Below are 21,311 nucleotides of genomic sequence, written 5' to 3'. Positions count from 1 at the left end.
GTCGGCTCAAACACTGGTGATGCAGTGTGATATCCATCTGTCAACTCCTATAGACGATGGAATGCGATGTTGGAACGTGTTCCGAGGCGTGCGCGTCTGCTTGTTAGACACAGCCATCCCCCAGAGACAACACGTTCGCCCCGCCCTGCCTAATGCCGGCGCTTCTTCGTTACAGTTAATTGCAAAGACTTTGTGACAGCTTGTATGTGGGAGAGAGAGCTGAGGTGTGCAGGCTGGAGGAAAGGGGGAGTTGGGGGTAGGCAGGGTGGGATCGGGAGGCTGTCTCTGGGCTCGGGGAGTCTCCAGGGGCCTGCTGGAATGGGGTGAGCTCCAGGCTGTAGCCTGCTGAGACATCAGGGGACAGCCTCCCTACCTCCATTCAACTCTCCTGCGTCACTCATAGGGCAGAGTTAACTACAACAACCTGTACCCAACCAGCTAGCACAGGCACGCAGATGGATTTAGAACAGTGTGTGTGTGTGTGTGTGTGTGTGTGTGTGTGTGTGTGTGTGTGTGTGTGTGTGTGTGTGTGTGTGTGTGTGTGTGTGTGTGTGTGTGTGTGTGTGTGTGTGTGTGTGTGTGTGTGTGTGTGTGTGTGTGTGTGTGTGTGTGTGTGTGTGTGTGTGTGTGTTACTGGAACAGGCAAGGCCTCCAGAGATCGTGGTGTGCAGACTACAAAATTCAGAACCACAAAATGGCTGGTGTGTTTTTTTTCTTTTTTTTCTTCTCTCTCCCATGTGCTGTCATAAAGCACTGACTAAAACATTTGCATGTCACTCTTTGCTCCCTGTTCTCGTCACACTTCATTTACCAGATGCTTTTATCCAAAGCAACAAATAACGCATGTCAAAAAGTTCATCGAAAGGCATAGAGAGGTTACTTTATAGAGAGACAGAACAACACAGGGGTCCTCCTAAACCTCTCAAGCAGCCCTTCAACAGCATCACATCTGAGCCAGGGTTTATTCAGAGGAAAGGCCTGGAGGCTGTCAGCCAATTCAAACAGGTTCGAGGGTAAGGGAAATAACTGTCCCCTGGAGGGTTTGAAGCCACTTCTGCCACTTGAACTAGTTTACCTTCATTTTGACAAGGGCTGTTTGACACTTCAGCACATAATTCTGCAGTGCAGCCAAGCGCAGCTGAGCTCAACCCTGGAGATCCTCCTCCTCCTCCTCCTCGGGAGCAAGGCCACGCTAAGCACAGCTTTCGCCTTCCCAAAACAATTACACGCTAATCTGCAAATGTGAAATAGGAATTAGTCTTGTGAATCGCACTGCGGCCCGGCCCCCGGCTTCACCCCGAAAGTGGAAGAAGTTATTATATGAGCTGCTGGCACTCCCGACCTCCTGCCGACCTCACTACCTCCGGTCGGTTCACCTCTCTGAGGGGAGAGGCCCCCCCCCTGGCTGTGTGTGGGGACGTGTTGAGCCGGACTTGGTGAATGGTGCTGGGAGTGCTCATCACAGCGGGCAGGCCCACAGCTGTGCTTCTCTGAGCCCGGCTCCCTGACACGTCTGCAGGGCTCTGTAATTGCTTGTCTGACTGAATATTCTCCAGTTTCCCCTTCTTCATCTGGCCGCTGGAAATCTCGTTCTCATTTGCATGTTCCACTGCAGCCCAAAGCTATCTTCCACAGGACAGAACAAGGACAAGTCCATTATGTGCTGCTCATCTGCTCGCTGAGTAAAAAAGCTCGTTTGCCAACATTTAAAACCCGGCGATGCGCAGGCGGCTGTCGACACACGCTTGCAATCACACATACACACCCTCACACACACACACACACACACCCACAAACACACACACAAACACACGCACACACAAACACGCATTAAATCCCCAACATACACACAGACATGCACCCCTGGATTTCATCCAACGTTTGAAAATAACAGTCGCTCATCGCCTGAGGTGGGTGATTCTGAATTAATGGTGGGCTTTGCCTGATGAGACTATAGATTCTCTCTGTAAACTGTAGGTGTGAATGTCAATATAAAGATGTCTAGTCGAGTAGTTTAGTGTGAATAGACTTTCTCCTGTGCCCGGCAAACTGAGATGGCGGGTTTGGGGAGCTCATTCTCAAACAAAGCACAGCTTACCACTACTATTTGTATTATTTTATGAGGGGAAATTCAATTACAAGAGGACATAACAGAAGCGTGTGTGGAACCTGACAGGGCCACATCTCATCCCCGGATGTCGCTTTCCAGTCCTTGTGGGTCGTGTTTCTTTATTAGCCTCAGTCACTAACACTGGCTTTCTGCTGGGATAAGGGGAGAGGGAGGGGAGGGGGGGGGGGCGTTTCTGGTCTGTGTCTTATTTATGAAGCCTCTCTTGCTATTAACAAGTGGGCCATTCTCTGTGAAAGATGGCGTGTCAGAGCAGTTCTCCATTTACTCTGGTAATACTCCGTCCTGTCTGGACAGGGGGTGATGCATTACTAAGGACCTACCCTATGTCTGGGGAATGTCCACTGTCACAATGGATAGAACTGAGACTCGGTCCACTGGAGAAAATTGTCCCGCTGTTTATCTCATTGTTGGGGGGGTAACTTAGTTATGAGCCTGGCTGAGTGTGAGTTAGCAGTGAGGTACTATTGACTCCAGACGATCTTGGGGCCTGCTGAGGGCTTCGTAGCCTCATCAGTGTTTTCCAGAAGCCACTCTCCTCATGGTGGAGGTCTTGGTGTACCCAGGGGTGATGAACTCTAATTCCAAATCCCTCGCTGTGTTGTTAGAGCATCAAAGACGCGTGTTGAGGCCGAGGGGAAAGGCCAAAGAGCGCAGTCTCGCTTCTCTCAGGTAAACTAATATTCCTTCCCTTTCAGACCTGCTCTGCTCTACTGCACTGTGCAAACCTGTCCTGAAGTGTACCGTGTGTGTGTGTCTGTGTGTGTGTGTGTGTGGAAGGGGGTGTGTGTGTATGCATTTTCCCTTATTCTGACTTGGCTCTCTTTTTTTCCCTTCCTCTATTTCTCCATCCCTCCTTCTGCTTCCTTTCCTTCTGGATCCGCTTCATGATACATCTTTCTCGTTTCCTGATCTCCCTCCCTCTTTCTCTTCCTCTCTCTCTTTCTGACCCTCTCTTTCTCTACCTTTTTCTCTACCTTTCTTTCTCGCTCGCTCGCTCTCTCTCTTTCTCTCTCTTTCCCTCCTCCCATTCTCCTCCTATGGTGACCGGGGCTGCCTGCAGTAGAGATTAAAGGTATCAAGGACCTGCCGTGGCCCCCTCCTGTAGGGCAGCTCAACAGCAGCCCCGCCCTCATGGAGGAGCTGGAGTCTCCAGTCTCCTCCCCCCAGGCCCAGGCCTCGCCCTCCCCCTCACCTGGGAACACAGCCTGCGACCAGCAACACCATGGTGGGTGACGCTGTCACCATTGTCCCCTGTCTCCCCCCCCCCCCTCCTCGCCGTCCGTGGTCCCTTCATTTCATTCTCCGTGGTCTCTCTCTGTCTCTTCTGTGTTCGTCTCTCTTCCTCTTTCCATCACTCACTCCCCTTTTTATTACACTTGTGATTGTATATTCCTCCATCTTGATTAAGGACTTCAGAAATATGTAATGTGTGGGGAGGAATAAGCATTTCAGGTTTGAAGTGGCTACACCTTGACAGTTATTTTCTATCTTACCTAGTTATAGTGTCTGTTATTGATCAGAGCCACTGGATCTTAAATCAGTTTGGCATTGCACATTACCTCAGTATTAGAACCACTTTTCCATCTGGATTACATGTGGCAGAAAATCACTAGCAACAGTCCAGGTTTGAAGAACGAAGGCTCATTAGTTTTAATTGTGCTGAATTGCCTTCTGAATGGGTAATTGCAGTTGCAGGTGACCCCTATTGCCTTTGTCAATATAATCGTAGCTATTCCAAATTTCTCTCTCCACAATCCATATATTTTATAGTAGACATTTCAATCTAAAGGTTTTGTGTCTCTGTTTTGGTAAAAGCATTTATGACGCTCTTAAAAGCGTATGACCTTGGCCATACTCTCTGAGCAAACAATACCGTACGTTCAATTAGTGTCCATGTCTGCTGATGTGTGCAGCTCTTCCCCACTTCACAAGCACTGACTAATTACCAAGGAAAAGAAGAACATGTGAAGCAGAACTAAAACTCTTGGTCATTGTATCCCCTTGGCGGGGGGGGGACTGTGAGCGTGACACAGTAAGAAAACACCGCTGGGTTCCGTGGGTGAGAACAGGACCAGTGAATGATTTATGGTCTCTTAACTCTGTGGGAATTACTGTATGGCCCTTTGTGATGTGAGTGGGTTTAAGACTGGCGTCTGGGTGTAAGGCGATCCTCCCCCTGTCTGAACTCCCACTAGATCGGGGGGGGGGGCCGAGGGGGGGGGGGGGGGGGGTCAAAGGTAGCATCAGTAGACAGGGGGGGGGGGGAGGGGCTGCCCTCAGCGACCTCTGTAAGTATGGTTACAATCAAGGTCCCTGACCCAAGATAACTAGGGATCCAGAATCACACCATGGCATGCATCTCCAGTGATAAGAATGTGACACACAGAACTACTGACCCACAAGGGTTAGCATAGCCTATTAGGGTTAGCATAGCCTATAAGGGTTAGCATAGCCTATAAGGGTTAGCATAGCCTATAAGGGTTAGCATAGCCTATTAGGGTTAGCTGTAGTGAATGGTGTAGAACAGGGGCTGTTGCACTGATGCAGAACCTGTGTCTGCAGCTCAGCCGATCAGCATTTGAAAATATTGATGGACGGACAGATACATCATCTGCATAAAAATGTGGGGAAATTCTTTGTCTGGTTGTAATGAAGAGCTTTACCCTTTGTTTTCTTACAGGAATTAATTGTCTGGGATTTTAATCCATTGTTTCACCTTCCCCTGGTTTTGTCTCGGTAGAATATAAAACAATTTAATTAAAAGAGATCCCACCCAAAAGATTCCCTGAAAGGTAGTGCAGCCTTCGGTGCCTTTTGAGGCTCTTTCTTTTGTCTTTGAAAAACTCATTAAAATACATTTATATATTTGATAAAAGAAACATGCCTTGCCGTTGAAACCATCCGAGATTTAGACCGTTGGGCTTGTCAGTGGTGCACTCTATTTATATCACTGTAATCCTCTCAACACTCTCATTCTAGTTCCATGAGAAATGTATCTGAATGCCAGCTAAAAAGCTGGTGGTTTTACAAGGCGGCTCGCTCCCTCGGCACTGTATGGCTTCGTGCTCGGTACGTCTCGTCTCGGGATGTGTCATGCATTTCAATGAGCTGCAGCCCAGTTAATCATTCCACATGTCAAGCTGGAAATCTTAATTGTGACTCTGTAATACAGCAGTAGACTGAAGGATCGACCCACCGGGTAGCTTACTCTTTTTGATGAACGTACCATCAGAAAATGAGAATTAATTTGCCTTAAGCTGTCTTAATTAGTAAAAAAAAAACTACTAATAAGGAGGTCTATGTCTTAAGAGAGAAGCAGTGTGTGGTCGAGTAAATTGTACTTTCCACAGTGGCCCTAACAGATGGCTGTCTCTTGACTGTTCTGATTCCAGAGAAGTCCTTCTGACCCCTGTGGCCTCTGTTTATCAAGGCCCTGGCCAATCGGATGCCTTTCATCAACCCCTGTTTTGCTGAAATCCTTCTGGGAGTGGTGGAATGGCTGAAGGAGGTGGATCTATCAGCTATCCATCACCCTCGGACTGACGGTTCAATCTGATAAAGAGATTCCATTTGCTCTGCTTTACACGCAATAATAGTGATGCAGCACACACACACAGACACAGATACACTGGGGGTAGGCTTGAGAGTGAAGTGTGTGTGTGCACATCTAGATGTCTCTAACTCCCTCTCAGAACTCTTGTTCACCTGTGTGTCAATCCCCCCTGTTCAATCTCCTCTTGTCCGTCCGGAGGTTGGGCTCAGCTGAATGAAATGAAACGAGTCTTGGGGTGACTTCCAGTGACATTCACCCTGAACCCGTAATGCAGCTTCAGTTCCAGCCATTTCTGGAGAGATGGCTGGCAATCATGGCAGACACGGCCTCAACCACACTGGCACAAATCAAATGATAGCTTTTGTTTTGTACAGGAGCCTCACTCCTGAAATTCGTCAGTTTTTTTCCTGTTTCTTTTTTTTCTTCATATTTCTTTTCTTTCTTTCTTTTTTTTCTTTTTTTTGCACGGCCTTCAGAATAAAGCAGCTTGTGAAAGGAATAGGTTGATGGGTTGATCCCCGCAGAGAACAGCCGTTTGACCTGTGCAGGCGGAGGAGAGTCAGGGAAGAGGAAAAAGGTATTTATATAAAAGCTGATTATAAAAGTATTTATAATCAGCTTGTCCACATAGCCAGCATGTTACTGTGCGTCAGTGAAAGTTGAATTGGGGTGTAAAGAATGTTGTGGAAGAGGGATTCACATGGGTTTTGGTGGTGGATATAAACAGTTGAGGTCAGGCTTGGCCTTGATGGCCAAACCAGTGATAAGAGGGTAGGTATGTTGGTGACGTTCCTGCCAAATGTTGTGGTAGTTTGACCCGTGACGCTGACGTCATGTTCATGAGATGGTATCTAAACAGGTTTTGTCACAGGTATTAGGACAGAGGTGAAGTTAGGTCCTTACACACTACCAGACATGTTCCTACCTGAAATCATTCACCTGCCCTCTCTCTCCCTCTCTCTCCCTCTCTCTCTCTCTCACGGTCGTTCTTGCTCTCTCAACAATAATCTCTCTACAATGCTCTCTGTCTCTGATACTCTCTCTCTCTCTGTTACGCACACACAAACATACACACATACGTGAGATGACAGGGGAACCCATAGGTATAATAATGTATAATAATGATTAGTATCATGTTTAATCCAGAGAAAACCAAACATCTTGTAGACCATAGTCTCTCTCTCCCACAGCAACATTCCTAGATTGGCAGAGTCTTCATGCTGTGAGCCCTGATAGGGGTGAGGGGCTGCAAATCCACACATATCCCTTCCCCTTATGTCAGTTTCCATGGAAACCATATGCCACATACACACATACAATAAACATGCATTTGCTGCTTTTGCACATTGTTCACAGTTGCTCACACATGCTACATACTGGCGATGCAATCCATATGCTTTTTGACAGCCTTTCATTTGAATGCAACTCACTGAAGCGACACATTGTCGTGTAGTAATTCAGCTGCACTATACAGCAGCATTATTAACTGTGACCAGCGGGGCACCACAAAAGGCAGAAACCTAGGTAAAAACTATTTGTAGTCATTTCCACGGATTTGTGTTTAGAGCAATGCTCCAGTGGGTTCTGACCAGGCAACTCAGACACACAGGGACTCAACACCATAGACAAGGGGTTGAGGGGAGCCCCTGCTGGTTAATGGTGAACTTACATCACATCTGCAGTTGCCAGTGGTTAATGTGCTCTTCATTGAGATTTAGTTTTGAGAGTTAGTATGTATCCTGACTGACTTCAGTGTTTTACATGGTCTGGTTTCCCATAACACATCTGCATTGATTGATTTGTTTACCGGTAGCTGTTCTGTCAGCCTTCGAATGTGGGTGGGGGAAGCTGCACCAAGCAGGAGGTGTGCCTGCGGGAATGTGAAATGGAGCTGACTGAAGCTGACTGAAGCTGTCTGGAGCTGTCTGGAGCTGACTGAAGCTGTCTGGAGCTGACTGAAGCTGACTGAAGCTGACTGGAGCTGTCTGGAGCTGACTGAAGCTGACTGGAGCTGACTGGAGCTGTCTGGAGCTGACTGAAGCTGACTGAAGCTGACTGGAGCTGTCTGGAGCTGTCTGGAGCTGACTGGAGCTGTCTGGAGCTGACTGGAGCTGACTGGAGCTGTCTGGAGCTGACTGAAGCTGTCTGGAGCTGACTGAAGCTGACTGAAGCTGACTGGAGCTGTCTGGAGCTGACTGAAGCTGTCTGGAGCTGACTGAAGCTGTCTGGAGCTGTCTGGAGCTGTCTGAAGCTGACTGGAGCTGACTGGAGCTAACTGGAGCTGACTGGAGCTGACTGGAGCTGTCTGGAGCTGTCTGGAGCTGACTGGAGCTGACTGGAGCTGACTGGAGCTGTCTGGAGCTGTCTGGAGCTGACTGGAGCTGACTGGAGCTGACTGGAGCTGTGGTCTAGACGTCGACGTGTCTAGCTGCCTGCGCAGGGGCGGGGCATGTCATGCCCATGACAACTCGGGGTGATGAAAGTCAGAGATCAGGACCATTCCAGACTGACGGGGGGGGACAGATGGCTGAGCGGCCAAATGACGTTGTGTCCTTGGGCAAGGCACTTCACCCTACTTGCCTCAGGGAGAATGTCCTGAACCTACTGTAAGTCGCTCTGGATAAGAACGTCTGCTACATGACTAAATGTAAATGACGGGGGGAACAGGAGATGGAGAATGCTGATGAGAGTGAAGCAGAGAGGGCAGAGAGATGCACTCCCATCTAGCACCGTGTTAAATTGATGCCTTCCGCCTGACTCAACTTTGACGTGCATCTCTTTAACCCTAAAGCGATCAAAGCGCTTGAACGGTCTTTGATGTTTACGGGTGACTGCAGTTATGACTTAGGGAAGTGAGGCAGCCCTAGTTTGATTCAAACGGCATCTCTTCCAAGGCGTTGCGACGATGGCGTGATCAATTACGGAAAATAAACGCAGACAAAAAAACACCTCGGCTTTATTTTTGTTGAGATGGTGTGTTTGACCTGGTGACCGTAACCAGGAAGTTCTTCAGTTTCAGCTCAGCTCTCCCCTCCCAGGGTCCCCTCTCTCTTTGCCCACAAGCCTGTATGTAAACACGATGATCGTGTTGCATGTTCCAGACCAGTCCGCGGCCAGCTGCTTGACCTTGTGACACCAGGCGGTGTCGTGTCACAATCTGGATGGTTCACCTCTGATCCCCAGTGAGTGGCGTTTTCCCTCGCAAAAAAAGGTTTCCAAAGAAACGGTCAATTCTTTTGTTGACCCTGGTGCTTTTAAAGGACCAGTTCAATGATTAACCTGGGCTGCTGTTGAGCTTGTTGTGTTGTCCTGGTTCTGTGGAATGTGTACACAGTGAGGCACCATTGATTTCTCCCTGCTCCGTTGTCTTCAGTGTCCTTCACATGGATACGGTGTACAGGTGTGTGTGTGTGTGTGTGTGTGTGTGTGTGTGTGTGTGTGTGTGTGTGTGTGTGTGTAAACCCACTTCCGCTAGCTGTCTCCTCTCGTTTGCATGGCTCAGTGTAGCAAAGGCTTGACTACAACATGGTGACTGCTAAATGGGCTTACAGCAACTCAGTCACGTAGAGCTTGTATTTGCAACACATGATGCCCATTGACTTCAACTGTAAATGAAGGGCACATCATTGATTAGCCAAGCAAAGTACTCCATGTACCACTCTGACCTTTATGCTGTGGGTGTAAGGCATGAGAAATCCACAAGCACGTCCATCATTTCATGTTTGACAGCTGTTATTTTACAGTCTGCTTTTATCTGTTCTAGCTTCCAGAGAGGGACATTTTCACCGTCTGTCTCCTGTGTTACAGTCCAGTTCGATGGGGTGGAGAAGTCTCGAATGTCGCCCACCAAGGAGGGCAAAGGTCGCCCGGCCCAGCGTCACACCAGTGGCTGTCTGGTCAACACCAAGATGAACTCTCTGGATCCCTCTGCCCTGGGCGAGCGCGTTGACCCCGCCATGCCTCTGGAAAGCCAGTTGTAAGTCACACAAAGAGACCGCCCTCTCCAGTTTGCCTCACCTTCGTTTTCCTGCTAATATCATCCCAAGTAAAGATTCACATTTTGTATCGCGACCTATTCCTTTGTTGGCTGGAGAGGCTTTGTTTGAATTTTTTTGTGAGCATTTCTATTTTATCGTTAGGTTGTCTTCTGACTGGAAGACCAGTTGTTGCTATCGTTTCAAACCCACCATCTGTTCCCCTTCCTCCTTTTCCCTCCCCCTCGTCTCTCTCGGTAGCTGGTACCACGGAGCGATCAGCAGGACCGATGCTGAGACTCTGCTCCGGCTGTGTAAGGAGGCCAGCTACCTGGTGAGAAACAGCGAGACCAGCAAGAACGATTTCTCCCTTTCCCTCAAGTAAGAACCCTCCACACACACAGACACATTCACTTACATCCACTAAGCTAATTTGATTGATCATAATGTGGTTTATCTGAAAAGTAAGTATCTCATCCAGGAACGAGAGAGCAATACACACACACACACGCACACATACACACACTGATTTCAAGGAACTTACACCACATGACAAACCATTGCCGTTAAGAGGTTAGCATCGATTAAACATCACGTGCAGTAGAAGCTGAACACACTGTTACTGCAGAGCCACAGCAAGTGGTGCATAGTCAGCCTGTCCAGTATGGTAATAAGCTTCACCTTATTGACCTTATCTCCCCTGTACCTGATGCCTCCCCTGTCCTCCCCCTATCCTCCCCCTCCTCCAACTAACCTTCTTTGCTCCGTCTGCTCTCTGATTTGCTGATGTGTCCAGACCACAGTTAAAATTGGCCCCTCTCCCTGACCTCCGGACCCCTGCCGTGACCCTTATCCAGGTCCCTGCCGAGTGGCCGACTCTGATTGGTTTTAGTCCTGTCTGACATTTTCTGCGGCGGTTACTTGAGCGCAAAGGGACGCGCTCCCCTCCGGTGCGGTCACATCTCATTGGATCAGGGAGCCGTTGGCGCCGCAGGGAGTGGGGATGATGGATGTCAGCGGGAACGAAAGGCTCTGTACCTGACAACCAACTTCTCTCCACGGGACACACACACACACACACACGCTTTTGCATACACCGGCGGCCACAGAGCATAACTACTCAGATAACTAGGCAGATCTACAGCACTGCCTCCTCCTCCAGACCCCATTTGAAAGTCTCCCTTGCTGTGACGATGGGATTGCGCGAGCCAGAAAAACAGGACCAGATGTAAGACATTGCACGCTGATATTATTCATGACAAGGAGCTATTCTGGGCCCGGGAGGTGTCGGTACGTGAGGTCCTCATTTCGCCAGCCTGCTACATCTTCTGCTGTGTCCTCCTGTCTGCTAGCAAGAGACAGGAGAGGATGACGCTGTCCAGAGATGATCCACTCTCCTGATGCTGCCTGGCTGGCTGATATTATTATGGGAGCTCTGGGACTCCCAGCCTAGAGACATTTACAGCCAATTACAGTGTTGGACTTGATTGACCAGACCAGACGTTGTTGGGACTGGGGCTGAGGTAATGGCTGGGGCTGGAGCTGGGGTCGAGGCTGAGGTTGAGTCTGGGGCTGGGGAACATAGGCAAGGCCTGTGTGTGTGTGTGTGTGTGTGACAAGAAAGTGTTGACCCCCCAGCAGGAGTCGTCCTGATCTGTGTGGGGTGAAACGATGTGACCTTTCTGTCAGGACAGCTGCACCTCTGACCTGTCAGACCTGCCTGCCTCGTGCTTGCTCAGAGCACCACTCAACCATAGTGGCTTTGATGAGGGCAAAGGTTAAAGCTATAAACTTTACTGTCCGGCCACTAGAAGACTATTCCAGAACAACGTAATGGGACTACTTGCGAAAGGCAGGGCAATGTATCCAATCTTCCTCCTCCTGCGTCGCCGGCCCGCATGTTGCGTTGTCCTGGTTGAAAAAGAAGTAGATCGAAGGGTCACCAGCGATCAGGCCAATAAACGATCTGCAGTGTGATTCCTGAAGGTGGCGTGTTCTGTGGGCCGGCGGTGGCTCCGAGTTCAGCCCCGCCATGCGTCTGCCTCGCCTGCTGCTGGGAGACCCCCGAGGCCAAGGCCAGAGACCCAACACGGAGATCCTCCATGTCTGCCCGTGCTGAAATATTCATAGGGCCATGAAGCAGCACGTTTGTCTAATGCATCATTGATGAAGGCCCAGACTTGGGCGAGTTATGAGCCCTGAGAGCTTTTCAAATGGGAGGGAGCGTTTTCCCACTTGTCTCTTTCCCCCCCGTCTCTCTCCATCTCCTCACCCCCTGTTCTCCATGTCTCCTCTCCCCTCGATGAGTGTGTGAGCTCTTTTTGAAACGTAAAACACGTTTAGCGCGGACCAGGCCCCATAGAGCTAGAGTAGGCGTCCGTACCCCAGGGAAGGAGCTTAACACAGCCTTGGTTTACTGGCTGAGGTGGGTAGGAAAGTGTTGACGAAAGGGGAAAATGGGAATTTATGCAGACAAATGTGTTTGATGCTGTACCACATGGGTAAACTAGAAAGATTCTGGTCGTTTCAAAAGCGAAGCTCTGATTGGACACAGTCTGTATACTGTGTCTTTGACTTTAACTTGAGAGGCACAGCAAGGCCTCTTCATCCTCATGTGTGTTGCTCTTGGTTAGTCCTTCAAGGTGATCCTAATTCAACAGGAACCTTTCCAAAAAGAAAACCGCACAAAACCCTTTGAGTCTCACGTCTTTTAATGAGTCTTCTTTTGCCTGGGCTCGTCACATTCTTGCTCGAAAAGACTGTCTTAAAGCCATAGGTGTGTCTTATGACTTTTAAATCCACGTTTCATTCTGTTTGTGCTGCCAGCTTGTAAAGAAGAAGAATAGCCGTCCAGGATATTTCTTGTCTATATAAGACTCAAAAAGGTCACTGCTTCCTTTATGTCTTTATCTGTGGTCATGTGACTTCACCTCTTCTGATGTCGTGGGTGTAAAGCATTGAAAGCACCATTCATGGTCCAATTTAATATGTGACGGTACAGATAAGAGGGGATGATTGCCGTCTGGCAGATTCATCTTTGAGGATGAGAGGGTCCCGAATCAAAGCCGACGCCCCCGCGGAGATGCACGGCAGACCTCCCCAGTGAAATTAATCCTAATTAGAAAATAAAACCGATCCGATAACGAAACGAAAGGGCCCGGATCTTCAAAAATAGCCCCGGTTATCGGCGGGAGCTGCTTCATTGCGCCGTTGTCTTGGCTTCTGCCTCAGCTGGACTGAAACACGAGGAGCATAGCTAAACGCTGGCAGGAGAATCAGCTGGGACTCTAAAAGAGCTCCTGTTGAAGTGTTTTGCTGTTTAAGTGTGGGGCTCTGAAACCTGAGGCTCGTCTCCTAGCAGCACAGGGAGAAAGATGAATCAAGCACACTTCCAGGAGGACTTTCAGAATGGCTTCCGGTCCAAGGAGCAATACAAGACCGAGGGGTATTCAGTCCTCATCTCCTCCCTGTCATGATGAGGATCTGGGTAATGGCTGCTGCATATTCTGCGGAGGTTCAGTAATGGAAGAGTCGGAGAGCTGTATTAACTCCATGTTTACAGCATGGAGATCAGCTACCCTCCACTTCCCCAGCTCTCTTAAAAAACGATCATCCGGCCATTCCGTCTTTAACACTTTCCATCCACCCCATCTCTCGTTGCATCATTTACTAGGCCTGGTTCTATCTCACCCCACTTCTCCCTCTCCCCCCCCACCCCCCCACTCCATCTCTCTAAACTGTACTGATGACTATATTATTAAACTGCCAGCCCAGCCCGATAGTCACATTCCACATCAGAGAAGCCTGTGGTTGTTAGTGTCTGTTTGGTCTACAAAACCACTACATCATGTTGAAATAGCTCCTTGTCTCTCGACGCTAATGAACAGAGGAAAGATTTGGTCTCGCGTCATAATCTGGCCTGAATTTGCATAAAGCGCTTGCCGTGTGTGTTGTTCTCTGTTCCGCATGTCCTTTTGTATTGATGTGTGTCCCTTCATTGAACCTGTTTCTCCTGTCCCCATCTCCCCTGGCATGTGTAGTCCATGTGTAATCTGCATGGCTTCATCTCTCCATGTCGCAGTGAGACCATGTGGCCTAGGGATACACTCATACAATTAGGAGATAAGTGAAGTATGGACTTGGTTCACATTTAAGATGCTCAGTTGGTGCTTGTGTTTTTTGTAGATAACCGGCACACTCTCCTTACTTCTGTCTCTCTCCCTCACACACGCACACACAAACACGAGTGTATGTAGAGAAAATGGCTAGAAGTCATTGTCGAGATGTTGTTTCACAGGTTTTTTGTGTATCGACGGCGCTAATAATATTTGCTCGGCTAGAAGAACACTTGTTATACGTCCTTACGACAGGCAGTATCTTGGTTAGTGTGAGCAAGGTTGTTGTGAAAATAGCTTGAGATAAATATTGTCCAGAGGACTTTTCTCCTTTCCTCCACTCCTCTCGTCCTCTCGGTGATCAAAAGCAGTGTCGCTGCCCATCCCCCCCCCCCCCCCGGCATGCTGTGGTTTGCCCACTGCAGCAGAAAGAAAATACTTTTATATGGCTCCATTTCTCATTAAGACAAGACTTTAGAGCAGGAGATTAGTTAGAGCTGTTCGGCACACGCTCCAACTCAGCCTAGGAAGCTTGTAATTTGCTCTGAATTTGTTAAGCACTCTAGCCTAAGTGATTCTTCCTGGGTGCTCGTTAGACTGATGACTTGCTCAAAGTGTGGAATGCTGCTGGTCTCGAAACCTGGGTCCTGGATGTATTATCACCTGTTACTGAAAACCAGAAGGTTGAAACACTTACACCTGTCCACACAACTGTATGCCAATGTCTCTCTCTCTCTCTCTCTCTCTCTCTGTCCACCTCCTCTTGTGTACCTGACAATAAAAGACTTGAACTTGAACTCTCTCTGTCCACCTCTCTGTCCATGTGCAGGAGCAGCCAGGGCTTCATGCATATGAAGCTGTCGCGGACGAAGGAGAACAAGTACATCCTTGGTCAGAACAGCTGTCCCTTCGACAGCGTGCCCGAGATCATCCACTTCTACTCCAGCCGCAAGCTGCCCATCAAGGGGGCCGAGCACATGTCCCTGCTTTACCCTGTGGCCATCCGGACACTTTAGTGAAATCACTTCCTGCGTCACGAGTCGTCAGCCGCAGCCTGTCTGGTCTGGGCCATCTCACGGCCCTCGATGCTTCCACTCTCTGTCTGATTGGTCACAAGGGAGTTGAAAGAAGTGGAAGCAGAGAAGATTAATAACGCATACTTTTTCCTCACACACACACACACACACACATATACACTGACATTACGGACCTGCTCTTACTTCTGTCGTTCTTCATCTCATGAAATGACTCACTGTCACAGAATATGTCATAGATATGTTTTGTCATTTTGTTTTTGTTTACTACAAACACCCAACAATATAGACTCATTATAGATTGATCCAATCCCATTGCTGTTGTTTCCTGCCATGGCATAGCTGACAGCCAATATCCATCCTTTTCACACAAAGATATTTTGTTCTATGAGTCTTAGAAACTGAACAATTATTGTTTTGTTTGTGGAACCTAAAAATTGGTAATGAAACAGTCACATAACTGTAGGGATATTGTGTGGAGTTGCGTGACATTGTGCACACTGGTACTGTTACGATGGCCAGAATTCTTTATCTGAACCCACCCCGTTGTCAGCGAGAAACTGCAATGCCGTTTGCTCTCCAAACGGATGTCTCTGTCCCGTCACTGGCCATATTGTCTCGTATCCATCACTATGTGGGTGTGCTATGGCAGTGACAGGGTCAGTAAGGCTTCGTCTAGACAGCCAACTGTGTGTTGGAGACAAACCAGCCCTGAGTTCTCTGAGCCCATTGGCAAGGACAGGAGACCTCGGCCAAATTAGCCTTTCTGTGTCCCCCCCCCCCCCCCCCCCGCTTGAAAATGGCTTTGCATCAGGAGAATGAAATATGCCTGCATTGTCTACCTCAGAAAATCTATTTCATTCGCCCATCTGCAGATCAATAGGTACAATGGGATTGCAGATATTGATCCTAACCCTCCTCCCCCAACTCCATCTCTGATTCCCAAACAATTGCATCTTTGGTTTAAGACTATGTTTTCATGTAAACCGCTCAGTCAAATGTTTGTTCTTTTTTTTTTTTTTTTTTCAACAAAAAAAAAAGAAAACAAAAAAGGATTTTCCAGATTCCAGCATTTGTATGTATATTCACTATGATATTGTGTGATGTCAGTAAACAAATGTTTGGTTAATGCCTTATAAATGCATGGGTCAAATCAGTCCAATAGATCAGCTGAGTTATTTTTGACGATTGTTCTGTGACTGTAATTTATTAAGGGGAGATTATTGTTGCAAGTGTATGACTCCTTACTCTGTGAAGGCCTCTCGTTGTTCTGTGCCAATGTGACCGTGCTTGGACAGAGCTTGGATGTGGTATCCAACCTCATCATTTGCTGTCGGTGCTCGAGCTTCAGTTCCAATTCTTCTCCATACAAGTCTGTCTGCCTCTGTGGCCTGACTCTGAGACACGAGTCGCAGTGTCTCCTTGACCAATGGGATTGTTGAGCCTCACACAAAAGACTGCGTGGAGATGTGCTGGGCCAATCAGAACGCCCTGTTTTCCAACCCAGCCTCTGTACGTTCAGCCAGATCTGAGTATAATATCTCCTCCTTTCTACTCGGTTCACCCATGTATGCGCATGTGTTTGTGTGTGTAATCTCTCTTCATTGGTAAAGTCTTTAAGATTTGATCAATAGCTTGAGGGGGTTGTTAAGTATAATTTATTCCTGAAACAGAGAGACAGAGACGGACACGCCCTTTAATTGGATCCCGATTTCTGTAGGTTGAGATCGTTCTCTGATATCTGTGACGTATGCTAAGCAGTCTCATAACCGACGGTAGGATCATTCAGGTGGCAGAGGGGGACGGTACAGAATGGTTGGAATCTAAAGCTGATTGGCTGGATTTCACTGTTATTTACAGAGAAGCATACTTCAGAGGCCTGAGAATGGCTTTGTTAGGTTGGTTGGTGAGTAGGTGAGCAGAGAGGATTGAGGTGCACCAAATGTGACCTTCTGGGAAGTTAATGTGGCTGTCTGTGGGTGTCACGAGACTAGCCTGGACCTTAATAACGGACCTGGATGATGTGGCTGGAGAGGAGCAATGTATGTTCTTGTCAGAGAGACATTTTTGGTAAAGCAAAATATATCTGTACATAAGTATGTCTTAAAAAGAAGCCCCTGTTCTAGAGATAACAACCCCTGGTGGAAAGATAAGGCTCTTGATTCAGTTATTGCTGCTGACAGAAAGATGTTACTTTAGAAACGTACAACAGCCGCCCAGCCTAGAGTTTTTCCCCCCCTAGATTAGAGGAAGCGAGAGAGACAGAGGCAGAATGAAGGGGCACTCTACAAACCCCAAAAGACTAGGGGTTTTGTCTCAATCAGCAGACTCGCTCTTCGCATTGTTTTGTCTCTATGGAAACCTAGAAAAGCCCTTTTCTCCCACAGAGAAGTGTCTTAGGTGTGGGTGGGTGGGTGAGTGTGTTTGGTTTGTGTGGGTGGGTGTGTGTGTGTGTGTGTGTGTGTGTGTGTGTGTGTATGTGAACTGCCATCAGCCACTGATTTGCTCTGTGTCTCTCTGGCCACAATCTGCCAGAGCATTGGTTTGTATGAGTGCTTTTGTGTACATTTTCCTCTCATGTATGTCTGCACTACTATAACATATCTGTCCCTTATCGCCAAATGTATATACTGAATGTATTGTATGGGGACATAGAGGCATCATGTTTCAAACTAAATAAAGTACAGTTTATGAGTCCAACCATCATGTGAGCTATTTTTTGTAGGTTTCATAAAAATCAACAAAGCAATTTGAAGACCTCTAATTTGTCATTGCCAGTTACCATGGTGAAGCGCCGTTCTAAAGGTAAGTGCCATATTCAGCACCATAATATCTGAGAGTCAAGGACTGTACGTGCTGTGAATAATGAAAGAAGTAGTGGGGCCGCCACACTTGTTAGCATCACTACACTGATGTGCTTTTGTTATGTTGCACTGTTTTAAACTCCACTCTGTGCTTCAGGTTTTCACTTCCTGGATATCATCCAATCCTAGAAGTAAAAACATACCCCCCAACAAAATCATGTTATCTTATAAAAAACATATATTAGTAGGATGTACTATAACTGTTGTATGTTTGTTTTTGTCTCTCAAGCAACATTATTCACAAAAAAGGTATACGTAGCATCCAGGTAGCTGTGGATGGCAGATCCGGGGATGTGCTTTCCTGGCTGGCTGGTGTGGGTCTGTCCCTGGTGCCTGGTCACACACAGCTTGGCTGGGATAGGCAGCCAGACGGCAGAGATCCTGGCCATGTGGCAACGACACACTGGTGTTTATGAACATGGAGCCCATATGTCTGAGTGCAAAAAACACACCGTCCTCACTGTTGACATGGTAACGTGGGCTCCTCTCTCCCTGACGTTGAGTGCCTGCTGTTAGACGGCACGGGACGGTGTGTGTATGTATGTACGCTTCCACTGATCTTAGAAAATACAGCCCACAGACAGTTCTGACCATCCCCAATTCACAGCACACCATCCATTTCCCTGCAGCATTTTTTTAAGGACTCGGTACAGAAGCAATGTGGGTAGGTGTCTGGAGAATCACTGCATGACAATGCAAGGGATAGGCCTAATACTGGGTTGCTTGGATTTATCTATGAACATATCTAATATCTCGTTCAGTCATTCGGGTATTAACATTAAATATCTTTGTACTTTAAACATTTGAATACATCAGGTAGATGCTCAGTTAATTTCCTATCTCTCTAGTCCCCCGGCACCTGGTTTTCTCAGGAGAGATGTCACATTTCCGATCGTCTCCCTCCTATGTCATATCCACCTCACCCAGGGATGACCCGCCTGGGATGAAACGCATCAAAGCAGCCTTTACGGACAAAAGAGGGCCACAGAAAAGAATCCCTGGGAAGAAAAAAAAACATGTCCTGAAAGGCCTGAATGCTTCCACAAGGGAATGAAAATGGCCGTGTCCATTACAAACTCATTTCATATTCCGCTCAGTCATACCCGGCAAAAAGCAATCTCAGGTAACAGACTTGATGCTAATAACTCAAACTGGATCATTTATTAAAGGACAATTGTAAATGGAAGATAATAAGGCAACTTTCCCCTGTCACCTTCTAAAACGTCTAAGGAGGTGTCATGGAAGTCAGCCTGGGGTCTAAAGAAGCTTGATTAGGCTGCCTTTACCCCCACTTTAAAAGGTTCTGCAAGCAAATGGAGATTCTGTTCAGACACAATCCAACATTGAATAATAAAATGACTGTGCCCTAATCCATCAGTGGAATCGACAGGTCTGCAAACTCCGGCATACTTCACCTGTTGAAGTTATGAACCAATTTATTATCCGTCTTTTTGTTCCTCCTGTAATGTGGCTCTGAAAAAGTTGGAACAAAGATAGTCCATAGATGAAAGAGCCAAACAAAAGGGTGCTGTGGGCTTGAAAGAGCAATGTCATTTTAACTAGGTAGTACCGGGGTTGAAGCTATGTGTGAAGCAAGGCGTGCAGAGTACAACAGCAGAAGACTTTGACAAAAATAAGCTATAATGAGCTCAGACTAAAGAGGGAGAGTGAGAAAGGGAAGGAATGGTCAATAGCGATCATTTGAGCAATTATTTTTTTGCTTTCAGCAGTTTTCTTCAGACACACGCACTTCCAACTCATCCGGAAATGTGTCCCTGTCTTCCACAGCCAGAATATCTTCCTCGACCAAAACGAAAAGAAAAAGGACCCTCATCTGTACCCTCAGATCTTCCAGAGAGGCCTGGCCTCACCTGTACCCTCAGGTCTTCCAGAGAGGCCTGGCCTCACCTGTACCCTCAGGTCTTCCAGAGAGGCCTGGCCTCACCTGTACCCTAAGGTCTTCCAGAGAGGCCTGGCCTCACCTGTACCCTCAGGTCTTCCAGAGAGGCCTGGCCTCACCTGTACCCTAAGGTCTTCCAGAGAGGCCTGGCCTCACCTGTACCCCCAGGTCTTCCAGAGAGGCCTGGCCTCACCTGTACCCTCAGGTCTTCCAGAGAGGCCTGGCCTCACCTGTACCCTCAGGTCTTCCAGAGAGGCCTGGCCTCACCTGTACCCTCAGGTCTTCCAGAGAGGCCTGGCCTCAGACAGAAGAGAAGAAGAAGGGCCTTACAGGGCCGCCAGTTACAACCTGACAAGTTCTGTTCAGACAGCTGCTGATTATTTAAACATGCGTTTGATGTCAATGAACACACACGTCTTAAGAAGTTCAAAGATTCCAAGGGAGATCTTTTTCAATGACTTCACACAAGCATTAAAAACACAATTGATTGTGTGAGTTCGATGGAAGGTTAGATAACAATTATTTACGAGTGAGGGACATTTTCAAGTGGGGTGCAATGGCAGTACTACAACCATATGTACTGTATGCTACCTTTGACATTTTCCTTTTGAAAAGCATATGTTTCCATGGCAACATTTCTGTTTGTTGACTGTGGACTGTTGAGAAGAGGCCTCTTGATAAAGGGTCAAGGCCACAACACAAATCACAACACACAAAAAATGTGTTTGTGGTTTTCACACTATTGCTAAATTAGTATGTTTTATTTTTTATTTTTTTATCATGCGTCCAATAGCAATGTACAACCTTGTAAAAGTGGCAGAATTAGTCTATGCATGGAATGTTCACAGTGTAGTCACAGCACTGTCGCCATGTAATGAGTCCCCCTCTCTAAAATAAAGCCCCAACAAAACACTACTGCACTGCATTAAGAACACATTGTATGCATGTATGCATGTATGCATTTCACCTAAAAACACATTCCAGCCGCATGTGACTTTGAACAGGTGCAGGGTCCTCTGAAGAACAGCCATCACCCGCCCAGAGCAACCTTTACAGGGGGGCACATAACCCACAGGTGTGGCCGTGTGTGGAATGGCGAAGGGGACAGACAGACTCAAAATAGGGTTTGGGTGCTTGGCTTGTCAAAGGGCAATTCCCTAATTGAGCTGTCACATTCACAGATGCAGTTATAAAACTAAGCAGAGCAATTACTGAAAGCTGGAGGATGGTGGGGTGTGAAAGGAGACTGTTAAATTTGTCCTCCCCCCTCCCTTCAAGAACGCCCAGATGGGAGACAGTAAGACAAAGAGGCTCACAAATGGACTTGGCTGAATCCAGTAGTGAACAAAGACTTCACTCGTCTGTTCATAGCCACGGTGTTCAGAGACGGAGTTCAGAGACGGTGTTCAGACTGATCATTCTCTTTTGTTTCTTGAAACTATGCAACTATATTTTCTTCTTATGTATTTGGTATATATCAAATTTGTGAATTCAGACGTTCAATTTGGAAGGCACTGGAAAAATAGTGACTATACATTGCCACCTAGTGTATGGCTGTGGAAACTACAACACATTGCTTTATTCCAAGTAAGCTTCCTTTTGCATTCATCTCTTACACAAGGTCAATATCACTTGATCTCAGATAATTCAGCCAAATACAATATCTAGTGGAACATTGTTCCAGTTCAATAAAACAGAACTATTAGATCAACAGAACAAAAAGTATAAATCAAGTCTACA

The 21,311-nt window shown here is 47.4% G+C and overlaps 1 protein-coding gene across 2 annotated transcripts in view; it reads left to right on the top strand.

Moving 5' to 3' along the window:
• Window positions 1-17,507, top strand: part of shf (Src homology 2 domain containing F) — a 77,771-nt gene extending 60,264 nt beyond the window's left edge. For both annotated transcript variants that reach the window (XM_084682382.1, XM_084682381.1), the window contains 3 exons: window positions 9,492-9,660; window positions 9,920-10,039; window positions 14,603-17,507. In XM_084682382.1, coding sequence (XP_084538508.1) covers window positions 9,492-9,660; window positions 9,920-10,039; window positions 14,603-14,789 — 476 coding nt within the window. In that variant the 3' untranslated portion in view covers window positions 14,790-17,507. The remainder of the gene's footprint in view (window positions 1-9,491; window positions 9,661-9,919; window positions 10,040-14,602) is intronic.
• Window positions 17,508-21,311: the final 3,804 nt, after the last annotated feature.

The sequence above is a fragment of the Hypomesus nipponensis genome, chromosome 19 (assembly GCF_054491055.1).
Source record: "Hypomesus nipponensis isolate SF chromosome 19, ASM5449105v1, whole genome shotgun sequence".
Taxonomy (NCBI): Eukaryota; Metazoa; Chordata; class Actinopteri; order Osmeriformes; family Osmeridae; genus Hypomesus; species Hypomesus nipponensis.
This window is presented reverse-complemented; position numbering and strand designations above follow the sequence as displayed.